We start from the raw sequence: 12,470 nt of genomic DNA, 5'->3' as shown, positions 1-12,470 counted from the left end.
GTGGAGGAAGGAAGAGAATTTGAAACTGAAAATAAAATTGTATTAAAAAAAAATCTTTGTTACACAGCATAGCTTGCAGGGGATGGGAGAGGAGATGGGAAATTTTTAGAAAAGTTCTTTTTCTTTTTTTTTCTTTTTGCAGCACGGCTAATGTGGGGATATGTTTTGCAAAACTTCACATGTATAAAAGCTGTTACATTGCTCACCTTCTCAATGGATGGAAGAGGATTTGGAAATAAAAATAAAAGAATGAATGTTAAAAAAAATAGATTCATATTGGGGGAAAATATTTTTTTAGAAATGAAACATATAAAAACACAAGTATCAGTGCTCAGAGAGCTGCTGCTTTGAGATGACACAACAATCCCTTTGTCAAGGGGAAGGGCTTATGTCAGAGAGCTGGCCAGTGAGCCGAGGAGCTGCCCACTCTAACCTTAAAAAACTAAAGACGACGTCTCTTTTTGTCCTCTTCTTCCTCTTCCTTAACTTAAGCTTAGAAGTCTCTGGGTCTTTCCTTTATAAGAAGAGAGTCAGTTCCCTCCCTACTCCACGTGGGGAAAATGATTTATTGTATCATTGAGGAATTATTATGCTATCCAAATCGAACTTTATGTGACTAAAGGTTGTCCACACCCAGAATGCTGCCTCACCCTAGTAACTGTCTAAGAATGCTGGAGAAGCCTACAAGGCATTTTACGTTCTCCCCAGGTCTTGGATCCACCCAAAGCATTCATGTTTTGGGTTACACACTGAGAACTGGTGATGGGTCCACCCAAGCTTATGTTGTGGCTCGTGGGTACCTTGACTAAATAAATCCTATTTAATGTCAACCTTTCAGAGTCTAGATGGGAAGAACCCACATCTCCTTTCTGGCTTGCTTTCCTCTATCATATGACCTAATGAACTTCTTTCTAAGACTAGTTCAGATTTTGGGGTCTCTTCTCATAAACAACATCCACCACCTACCCCTACTATTAGATCAATTACTATACTTAACTTCTAGCCAATGCACTGTTGAAATCAGCCTAGGTTTGGGCCTCTGTGCCCTTCCCATCTTTGCTAGTAAATCAATTTACAAAATTTTGCAGAGAGGGTTATGAGAATGATGAGCAATATTGCCTCATAAAACAGAGAAAAGTAGTGACGGATAAAACAGTTTTAAAGAAAACACAGCTATCAGAGGCCCAATTAGGACCAAAGTTGAAGGATTCCATAGAGATAGTAAACTCTTCCAGATCCCCCTGTCTGTAGATGACATGATTCTGGTTCTAAGCCCTGGACTGTCACAGAAGCTCCTAGACAAGATCTATGACCATTCCAAAGCATTTGATCTAGTCATCCACATATGATAACTCAAGTGGATGCAAAACCTGTAATGGTTGTCCCTCAATGTATATACCTTGGAAAATGGATAAGAAACTGGGTCCAGAACTAAAGAAGAGGAGCAAGGAGGGTTAAATTGCCATTAGGGAATTGCCAAGCTACTTTCTGTAAACATGTACAACATTTAGAAATAACACCCAAAAAGTCACATTCATCCTAGGGGATTAGAATGCTAAAGCATAAAATCAAAAGATAATTAAAATAACAGGATATTTTGGCCTAGGAACATAAAATGAAGCAGGGCAGAGACTAATAGAGTTTTGTCAAGATAGCTCTCTATTCATAGCAAACACTCTTTTATATTTTTTCCCATTTAAAAGGCTTTTAATTTAAGTACATAAAAGTACAAACAAACCAGCTAGAAGGTTTACACCGCATGGTTATTGGTACACAACAGAGTATCTCTATCATTCACAGCTAGTTCAGAAGTATCAGGGCCCTCGGTGATGTGTTACACAGGTTCCTTTTGCTACTCATTTCAAAGTTACTAACTCCCAGGGGACATGCCATCTTAGCACCGGTTTTGAGGGCAGAAGACCAAACCCTCTTCTCTAGCCTCGGTTCTAGTGATGTCTTGCTAGACCCAGAGGTGAGGGTACAACTGAGGGGGTGTGAATGATATTTGGTGCTATGAATAAACTCCATCAATAACAACATTTAGTCTTTTGCAAGTGCTTATATCCAACGTGGTGCAAATGTCAGGGAAAAAGCCCAGATGCAGAAATACTTGTCTGTATTGTGCAGTTTGGGTCAAATGAAGGGTGCTAGCCCTGCTCTCTAAACCACCTGGGGTGGGGAGTGCCAACTTCATGTCATTCCTCCCACGTCGAATAACATAATTTACAAATGTTAAACATCAATGAAACAGGACATTGGCTCCTGCCCAAATACTACAGGCTATTTTGTGGAACAAAGAATGACCACTGACCTGATTCATCTCCACTCCAAAGAGCTTTGGGTAGGGCACAGGATTCAGGGTCAGGTGTGTTAAGGACTCAGAATCCAGGATGCAGAAGCCACCCACACCATGACTAGAAAACGCCTTTTAGGCCTAAGCTTTTATCCTACTCACATCACGTGAAAGGGCCTTAAATCCAGCAGTCAGGGAGCTCTCCAATCACCATCCAACTATCCGTGTATTTGCCTCAAATTCTGAATATAGCTCCATGTAGTTTGGGAGAAAAGGAGCCATTGTTTCCCAATGTTACCTTCATGATGATCACAAATTATTAAATGTCTGAACTTTGAAAATTCATAAACACCTATCAATTTCTTCAGGACTTAGGGGCAAATTTAGCGGCTGGCTGCATTTATTTAGTAACAAGAAAGCCATTCATTGTACATGTGTCCATGTAGGTAGGCTGCCTCTGTGGTTGTATATAATGTAACAGCAAAGTAACTTTGTTCCTGGGAAAGTCTTTCAAAGAGAATTTTTTCCTGGTTTGATTCAGCAGGACCCCATTCATCCATGGGATGGTGGAGTTACAGAATCAAACAAAAATAATTCTGTAGTTCAAAAGCAGCTTGGAATAAAGTGACTACAAATAGATCTCAATTAAATGTAACACTCTAGACAATTCCTCCAGTGGTTTCACGTTTACCATCTGGAGAAAATACGAGTTGGAAAGACTGAGAAATTTTTTAAAAAGCCAGAAGTGGGAGGAGTAGACTGCACAAGATCCTGGATCCAAAGTCCTTCCTAGAGTTCTAGTCTTTGGAGGCGTGGGACACGGGTACTAGACCTGCGTCAGTGGCAAGAACTTCTGGTGATAGCTTTTGGTGACACTGATGTGGGCTCCTGGGTGCCCTCGGGGAGCTCCCCAGAGAAGAGTCCTGGACAGCCTGAGAAGACAGCAAACAGTGGGAGCACAGGTTCAGGAGGTAATATTGTATTGTCTAGAACTTTGCAACAGTTTTCAACACACAGCGTCGGCCAGTTACACAGTTCTTGCCTATGTGGACATAGGAACCAATCTGGGCTGCATTGACCACGCAATCCTCTTCCATGAAGACATGGTCACCAATGTGTAGAGGAAAGAATGCAACTCCTTTGCTGAATTTCTTAAATGGTGGTCTTATGACGCTACGGCTTGTCACAACACAAGTGGTGGCCAGTCCTGACATTTGCCAGAGCTCCTCGAATAATGCAGTCATTCATTCTAATCGTCTTTCCATTTAGGACAATGTTTTGGCTTCCACACAGAACTGACTGAAGACTGACTTTGTTTCCAGGTGCTGTCTCCATGTACTCGGACTTAGCATAGAGTAGCTGGCTCAGCTCCATATCTGCAAGCTCCCATCTCGCAAACAAAAGGTGACATCACCAGAGGGTCAATATAGAAAACAGACCAACGATATGCTTGGCAGCCAAAGGTGGAGCTCTATACAGTCAGTTAAGGCAAGGCCTGGAGCTGTGGCTCAGATCATGAGTTTCTTATTGCAAAACCCAGAATTCAACTGAAGAAAGTAGGGAAAGCCATCAGACCATTAGGTCTGACCTAAATAACCTCCTTTGTGAATAAGAAGCGGAGACGATGAATAGATTTACGGGATTAGATATGGGACATAGAGTGCCTGAAGAACCATGGACAGAGGTTCACAAGCTACAGGCTTCAGCAACAGAAAACATTCTAAAGGAAAAGAACAAGAAAGCAAAATGGCAGAGCATGGTGAGGCACTAAGGAGAGAGGGAAGGTCACCCAGAGGAAAGCAGAATCCCAGGGGCCAGCAAGAAGAGCCAATGAGCAGCGCAAAACAAATACGCGGATAAATAGAAGAAAACAATAGAAGGGGAAAGGCAAGGAATCTCCAAGAACATCAGAGCTATCAAGGCGAGCTATTTCCAGTCCTAACAGAGAAGGCTGTTAAAGTGCTGCACTCACATGCCAGCAAATTTGGAAAACTCAGCAGCGGCCACTGGAGTGAAAAAGATCTGTTTACATCCCAATCCTAAAGGGCGGCAATGCCAAAGAACATCCAAGTTACTGAACAACACAGCACAGCAAGGTTACACAGGCCAGACTTCAGCAATACATGAACCAAAGTGTCAGAGCAGCAGGCTGGTTTTTTTTAAGAAGAGGAACTAGAAAACAAATTGCCAACACTTGCTGGATTATGGAGAAAGCAGGGGAGCTCCAGAGAAACATCTGCTTGTGCTTCATTGATTGCTACACGTTTTTCTGATTTCTCTTGAAACAATATTATTTTGCCCGAGAACTTTCTTTTGACTCTGAATCTGTTTTAAGTATATTTCTTATAAACAGATTCCACTCTCTGACACATTCTGCTCCCCTCCTGTGTCCTAAGGGTGAGTTCACCCTATTTCCTCTCTTTGCCCTCTCCATCCCACCCCCTCTCCCAAGAAAGGTTTTAGGAGACAGAGACAATGATAAAAAGGCAAGTCTCATTCAAAATGCTTTTAAAAATCATAAAATAGCATGATTCAGTTTCCTAAAGCATATCCAATACCTGTGTGGATTCAATTACAAAAGGTTCCTTACAGAACTAAGGAAAAACTTCAATCATTGAAATTGGTGTCCATGGCTAGGGCATGCCAATGTAATAAAGATGACAAGACAATTAAAATTAATGGGCAGACTTCATGCTGTTCCACTCAGAGGTGTGCTTTGTAGAATGACAAATTCATAACAAAATTCATTTACAGGAACAAAAGATGTGAAGTTATGAAGGGATGTCATGAAATAAGGTAAAGGGGAGGAAGATTAGAACTTCCAGACCTCTGGCTAGATTATAAAGCAACAGTCATCAAAATAATTTGGTAATGGTTTAAAAAATAGAAAAGTAGATCAATGGTCCAGAGTAGATAAGGAAGAATCAGAAATAATTGAACTTAACAATTGGAGACCCAATTAATTAGCAAACATAAATTCCTTAGGAAAGAATTCACGATCTGATGAGAACTTCTGGGAAAACTGGGAAGCAGCCTGGCAGAAATTAGGTTTGGAACAACTCCTTATGCTATACCCCACAACAGAATGAAAATGGGTGTGTGGTTGGCATTTGGAAGAAAATATAATGAAAAATTAGAAGTATATAATATGCAGGTGTAAGTAAGAAGGTGAATTTTTCACTAAAAAGATAGAAAAATAATTACAAAAGATACAACAAATAACTTTGAGTACAGGTAATGGAAGTGCTTTTGTACAAGAGTAATGAATACTTCTAGGATAAGGGCAATGGTCCATTGAGAAAAACCTTTGTATTAATCATCTCTAATAACGGTTATATATCCAAGTCATATAGAAAATGAATAGATATATGCAAGACCAAAAGCCATTCCCCAATTGATAAGTGATTAAAGGATATGAACAAAAGTCTCCAAAGAATTGTCAACTATTAGCAATCATAGAAAAGCATGCTCCAAATCATTTATAAAAGAAAGGCAAGTCAAGTGAGGTTTCACCTCACATCCAACAAATTATCAGAGATGCCAAAGGTGGGAAAAGTCAATGATGAAGAGGCTGCAGAATGACAGATGCATGAATACATTACTGGTGGACCTGCACACTGATTTCTAGATATGTAAATAAAGTGATTGAAATATTCATACTTGTCCCAGAATTTCACTGTCAGACATTTGCCCCAAGGAGGTCATTGACTAAAATAAATACCAAAATATTGATAGCAACATTTTTTTGTGGTAGCAAAGAATTGGAAACTAACAAATGCCAATCAGTTGGTGAATGGGTAAGCCAACACTGCTATGGGCAGTGATTCATATGAAGAATAAAGGCAAGACTGGAGAGATTCACACGAGCTGCAAAGAGCCCCAGAAAGGCTGGACCCAGTGACTAGAAGGAGGATGGAAGGATCACCTCGGCAATTCGAAATGGAAGGATGAGACCCTGAAAGGCCAAGCTTGTCCCCAAAGGGGAGCCAGGCGACGCCTCCCCCAGTCCTCTGTGGGGTGGGGTCTGCCCAACACTGGCACATGACATCAGAGTGTTGGGATGTGTGGACTGACTTTTGGGGAATTTCTTCCTCCACTCCTTCCCTTTATTCTTTGTCTGAGGGATGGCTCTCAGGGAGGCAGTCATGAGAGAAGGAGGGAAGCAGAGAGAAAGGTAGGAGATGCCAATCTAGGTCCCAGAGCTAAGAGGGGGATGCTGGAGTTACAGAGCGCAAGAGGGGCATGGTCAGGCCTGGCGCCTGGGGGAGGGGAGAGGCTGGAGGCAGGAAGACCCATCAGAAGGCTGCTGAAATAACCCAGGAGACACGTGAAGGGTCTGACACCTGAGCGTCACCTCTTCTTCTTGGCCCATCCTAACCCCCAAAGGGAACTAAAACGATCTGGGCCACTAAGAGCTGACCCATCCAAGGGTGATTCGCATTCCTGTCTGGTCCTGCGGGCAGACGGGGCCCATGGGAGAAAAAGGAACTTTCCTTTCTGTCCCTGTATGGTAGAGGACAAGCCACCCTGGAACTGTCCGCGTGAAGGCCCTGCGTCTGAGGGAACCCCTTGGACCACCCGCTCTGGCCCAGGTCAGAATGGGGACCCAACCTGGGGCTCACCCACGCAGCCAGCTGTGCCTGGCGCCAGAGGTCCTGCCGAGGGGTTGCTCTGCATCATTCCGGCACAAGCACCAGTGTGTGGCTGGTCCCTCCAAAGGGCTGGTGGTGGACGCTGCCGGACCTCAGGGGCTATAGTGCAGTGTGTCCAGTCACTGGGCCGGCCACGCAGTCATGGCTGCCCAGGGTGCAGGGTCTCCAGAAAGAGGAGGTGAGTGGGCCGTTAGCAGTCTGTGCCAATGCTGCCCTGTCCCACCAGCACCACGACTCCTCTGCTCTCCTCAACCCAGTGTCAGCCCTCTGTGGATACGGAGGACCAGGTCCAGTGGGCGATGCCAGGGGCAAAGGGGGGGGTGGGGGTGGGGCCTGGCCAACCCCAGCCATGCTTATCTGCACCCGTCAGGGCACCAGCTTCCCACGCCAGACTTAACACAGCTGCCCCTCAATACACAAGACACACATGCACACTCACACTCAGACACACACATACAACACCAGTGCTGCCTAAATGCCAGCCATGAAGCCAGATTTGTGGCAGACACAGGCCCTGGATGGGCGAAGGCCTTTCTCCTTAATACGGAAATCTAGGACCACAAGGGACGGGTGAATTTTTGGAAGCAGAGCCTCTTGCCTGCAGAGAAGCACTTGGTGCAGACAGCAGCCAGCCTGGGCAGGCAGGGGCCCTCCCACAGTGCCACGCTCCCTCCTCCCCTGTGGAGAACTCCACCACTGCACACCAGGTACCCTCACGCCCACGGTCACCCCAGAACCACAGAAGGCAGCGTTGCACCAGCGTGTTTATTTTAACGGGGAGAAAAACAGGCCTGCGGCCACTTGGCCAAGAGCAAAGCCAAGAACCACCATCTCTTGGGCCGACCACCCTCCCTCCATGTAACGTCTGGGCCACAGTGCCATCGTGGGCTGACTAGGGTCCTGCAGGGCTATGGAATGGGCCTGGCCCCAGGAACCCCCTCCCATCATTCAAGGGTATCAGAGGGCCCTAATTCAAGAGGAAAGCCCAGCATGCATTTAGTAGAGGCCGGTGATTTTGATTCCAAAGGACTGCTTCATTTTCCTAGCAGTTACTGGCAAGTTCAGAAAGAATCACAACGGATTAGTGACTAAAGTCCCTGGATTGTCGACAAGCACGAGGAAATGAGGACGAGCCAGGGGTCCTAGCTGCCTTCTGCAGCTGGGGCCTGGGGCCTGCCTGCCTACACGGAGCTCCCCTGGTGCCCGGACAGAAGAGCCTCTGAGATGCCGCTGTGGCCCAGATGCCCGCTCCTCACCATCCGATACAAGGGTCTGGGCAATCTCGCAGGTACGACTCAAACACGTCTTTGTTAACGTCAATCAGCGTGGTGTAGACGGTGAGCTGTAAGAAACACCACTGGGCCATGACTGTGTTGGTCACTTCAGATCACAACCCTCAGACTGGGCGGCCTGCTCACTCACACAGCAGCAACAAGGCATTCTTGGAATAGGGGGCAGGGGGCGCTTAGGTGGCCCTGGAGTCAGGAGGACCTGAGCTCAAATCTGGCCTCAAACACTTGGCACTTACTAGCTGTGTGACCTTGGGCAAGTCACTTAGCCCCAACTGCCCTGTCTTCCCCCTCCAAAAAAAAGAAAGAAAGAATAGGAGGCAGAGATAAGGACAGACCCCAGCCCTGATTTCCCAGGGTCAAGGAGCTCGGAGCTGAGAAAACTGCCCCTCCCAGGCAGAGAGGTAAGTGACCTGCCCAGGGTCGCACAGCCAGAAGGGGTCTTCCTGACTGAAAGCCAGCTCCCTATCCACCACCCCAAGCTGCCCCTTCAGAATCCACAGGGTGGCTATAGAAAGAAGCCCCACGGCCATCCCCCAAGGATGACCACGGTCTGGGTCTTCCTGTTCTCATCCAGGCCCCTCAGGTCATGTGGCCACACACTATTGCTGGGAAGAGTGCAGATGGAAAACGCTTCCTGCCCATTTTGTCCCAACCAACCAGCTAGCTGCTCCTCTGTGACTCTCCATCACACTTAAAGGTGGGACCGCCTAACCCAGGCATCCCCTGACCCAATTCTTCAGCTCAGACTACCCAAAGGGGAAGGGCAAGCGCTGGGCCTGGGGATTCCCAGCCAAGAATTACCTTGTTGAGTACCGGCTTTGTTGACAGGACGTCATAGAGGGAGGCCAAGGAGATGTTCTAGGAAAGAAAGGTGCAGTGTTCAGTGAGTCCTGAAGGCAGAAGGTAGCGGCGGCCCCAGCCCCAGCAAACGGGGAAGCTCGGAGCCGGCAGTGACCCACCTGGTCAGAGCGCCCGCTCCTCACCAACAGGCCACTCTGGCCCCTGGGGCTCAACAGCGAGGAGGCCACCCCCCAGAGGCCAGCACTGTCCCTTCCCAGCCGGTGTGGGAGAACAGAAAGAGGCCGATCATCATTTACTAAGTCCCTAAGCACCAACGCTGCACCCACAGGCCAGAGCCAAGGATAAAACCCCCCTTCCATTCTCTCCCCACCGAGGTGACTCCCCGAGACTGAAGCCAGATTCTGCAGGTGTCTAGTCTCCCAGAGCACAAAGCATTCTGGGAACAGACCGCCGAGGCTCCCCGGCATCCAGGCCAGCCTGGGCGCTATCACCATCCTCTGACCCTCGTGCCTTTCCAGCTGGGAGAGAGTGCCAGCACAGTCTGGATGACCTGAGCCCCCCCCCAACTCCCCCAACCCCGCTACCATTTTCTCCCTGACTGCCAGGCATGGGGTCAATCTCCAAAGCGCCACATGTCCTTTCTGGTCAGGTGGTCTCTGGTGTGAGCCAGTGACCTCTCCCTCCGTGACCTTCACACAAACACACCCTGGCTTGTGCTTCCTGGCCTTCCTCCCACAAGAACACCCCCTTCACATTCTTATCCAATGTGCCCACGCCCATCTTCTGAGTGCTGCCCCCCAGGCCTCAGGGAGCCTCTGCTGGGCCTAAGGCCCCTCTGGCTGCCTGTGCTCTGGGCCTACGGTCTGCAGCCCCTGGAGGATCTGAATTTTACCAGGGGAGCCTTGCCTGGCCTTTGTCTCCTGCTGGCTTCTGGGCCTCTCACAGCTCCCTTTCTTACAGCATCTGACCAGGGACAGAGACAGGCCGTCTTCTCCCTCTCCCAAGCTTTCTAGTTTACAGCCCCTGGGAGGAGACCAAGAAATTTCGCTGGGCTCCCTCCATCTCTGGCCAGAATCTGTTCACCCCATGCTGGGCAGGCCCCCTCTTCCTTCTCCCTGCAGTCACTTCCCAGGTTAACTTTCCTCTTCTGCATTCCCCGAGGAAGTAGGTACCCCGACAGACTGGAGTTGTGTGCCCATGACATGGTGCCAATGTCGGTCATCCCTCTGAGGCTCCTTCCTGTGGGTCATCTGGGTCCTGGCTCAATTGTTTGGGTTTGATGGCTCAGAGTGAGTGTAAACGGAGATTGTTTCTGTTCTGGCTGGAACCGATTCTTTTGGGAAGTAGACCAGGTCATCTCTGGCCTTAGTTCTTAGGTAGCCTTTAATGGCTCAGAGAAAGAGACCCAGGACACACCCTAGTTTAAAAAGGACAGGGTCTCCCACTGCCTCCAGGGTCACAGCAGGCCAGTTGTCCTGACCTATGTTTTGCCAAGTCAAGGCATCACCCTTCTGATGTCACTGGTCCTCTTGGACCAATGGATGGAGAAGGAAGGATGGCCACCACCATCTGGGTCCATGTGACTCTGCAGATCAGTCTGTAGAAGTGTCTGGGGAGGTTCCTTTATGGACAACAGAGCTCTCCAGCACGGCCTGATGGCCGACTGCAGTGCGCCTCCCCTCGCCCGTGGGCAGGGAATCCTGGCCGCGCCTCCTTTCCTCTCCTTACTCGGGGTCTCCCCATTCCCCACCCTGGCAGGCCAGCTGCTTCTCCCCTCCACCGTTAAGCTCCAATACACATCCCCGGCTCCTGGGCATTGCCCATCCTATAAGGGCCCAGGTGCCCTCCTCCGACTCCCTCTCCCCCTGAACACTTCTTTCTGGGGGACAGCTCGTGAGGCTCCTGTGCCCTTCCCTCCTCCAGGGGGGAGAACACAGACAAGAGGGCCTTCCTTGAGGTACCTTCTCCCCAAGACCCTCCAGGATCCTCTGCCTGTGGGCAGGGCTCCAAGCAGGCCCGCCCCTCCCTACCCCTCCCCGCCCCTCTCTACCCCTCCCACCCCACTGCCTCTGCTTCTCTTGCTCTAACATGCCTCCCTCTTCAGGTCCCCCAGGTCCCAGAGCTCCCCCACTTTCTACCTAGAAGTGATGGGGTGCTTGGGATCTATGTTTGTAAAATATATTTGTAAACTCAATTTGTAATACCAATTTGTAACATCAGTAATGATGGGATGCTGGGGATCTATATTTGTAACATCAGTCTGTAAAACTTTGTAATATCAATTTGTAAAACCAGTCTGTAAAATCACGTTTCCCTTTTCCAGCCTCAAACTCTGCCCCTTCCCCCTATCTGCACTCTGCCTAGGCAACACCTTGTGACTCCTTTGTCCTTGCTAAATCTCCTCCTGTCTCCTCCTGTCTGGCCCAAATCTCATCTCCAAGTTAAACTCCTCAAACTTTTATCTATGCACTGAAGTCACAAGTTCCTCTCAGTCAGCCCTAACTTTTATCTATGCACTGAAGTCACAAGTTAGCCTTGGCTCCCTTACATCCATCCTGTTGGCCTTGACAATGGCAGCCCTACCCTTTAAAAGTGAAAGCCTGTGCCCCCTTTCACTTGCAAAAAGTCCCCTAAGGACTCTTGCCTGCTTCTGTAAAAGCGTAAAAATAAACTTTTTCAACTCTGACTCCAAGTAAGGCTGAGCTGAATTCTTTCCAGACTGAATCACAAGTTCTGGTGTTAAGATAAGATCAGAGTCCCTGTTGAACCTATTGGGAGCCATCCCTTATCAGGAGTGGCCTGAACATGATTCTCCTTCAAGTCTCCCCCCATTTCTCCCCAAATCTGCCAAGTTTCTTCCCCCCAAAGCCGAGGTCTGAGCCCCTCCTCTGGGCTGGGCCCTGCTCCCCCTTCATCCCACAGAAGCAGAAGCACGAAGCATGCAGTAGGTGCCTACTAAAGGCTGGCGGCAGGACACACAGCTTCTCTTTGCTCCTCAGCCTAAGGCTCTTCAGACTTACCTCCCGGGTGGTTTGGTTTAAGCAGATGGTCGCAGGCTTCCTGCGGTCATCCAGGAAGAAGGGGGCTTTCCAATGGTCATAGTTGGTCTCCACCAAGAACCACCTGCCCTCCGCGGGCTTGAGCCTGCGCACAGACGGACAGGCAGAGCGCTCTAAGCCTCGCCCTGCAGCCCGCCTGAGGTCGGGGCTCCCCCGCAGCCGCTCCCCCGCACACTCAGGGCCCCTGAGGTCGGGGCTCCCCCGAAGCCGCTCCCCCGCACACTCAGGGCCCCCGAGCCCCGGAAGCCGCAGCCGCCTGAGGTCGGGGCTCCCTCCCCCGCACACTCAGGGCCCCTGAGGTCGGGGCTCCCCCGAAGCCGCAGCCGCCTGAGGTCGGGGCTCCCCCGCAGCCGCTCCCCCGCACACTCAGGGC

At 49.0% G+C, this 12,470-nt stretch overlaps 1 protein-coding gene and 1 pseudogene across 1 annotated transcript in view; both read right to left on the bottom strand.

Annotated features, from left to right (window-relative positions):
• Nucleotides 1–542: 542 nt before the first annotated feature.
• Nucleotides 543–7,250, bottom strand: LOC138174620 (dynactin subunit 5-like; annotated as a pseudogene).
• A 446-nt stretch (nucleotides 7,251–7,696) lies between these two features.
• The window catches only part of ASAH1 (N-acylsphingosine amidohydrolase 1), a 34,775-nt gene continuing 30,001 nt past the window's right edge, over nucleotides 7,697–12,470 (bottom strand). Inside the window, exons 12-14 of the mRNA XM_069104963.1 lie at nucleotides 12,059–12,182; nucleotides 9,039–9,095; nucleotides 7,697–8,287 (exon numbers count right to left, since the gene is read on the bottom strand). Of these exons, the coding sequence (XP_068961064.1) occupies nucleotides 8,198–8,287; nucleotides 9,039–9,095; nucleotides 12,059–12,182 (271 nt within the window). The 3' untranslated portion in view covers nucleotides 7,697–8,197. The remainder of the gene's footprint in view (nucleotides 8,288–9,038; nucleotides 9,096–12,058; nucleotides 12,183–12,470) is intronic.

This window comes from Petaurus breviceps, unplaced genomic scaffold, assembly GCF_028583685.1.
Source record: "Petaurus breviceps papuanus isolate PSGF00001 unplaced genomic scaffold, PetGlider_PUasm1.0 689, whole genome shotgun sequence".
Taxonomy (NCBI): domain Eukaryota; kingdom Metazoa; phylum Chordata; class Mammalia; order Diprotodontia; family Petauridae; genus Petaurus; species Petaurus breviceps.
This window is presented reverse-complemented; position numbering and strand designations above follow the sequence as displayed.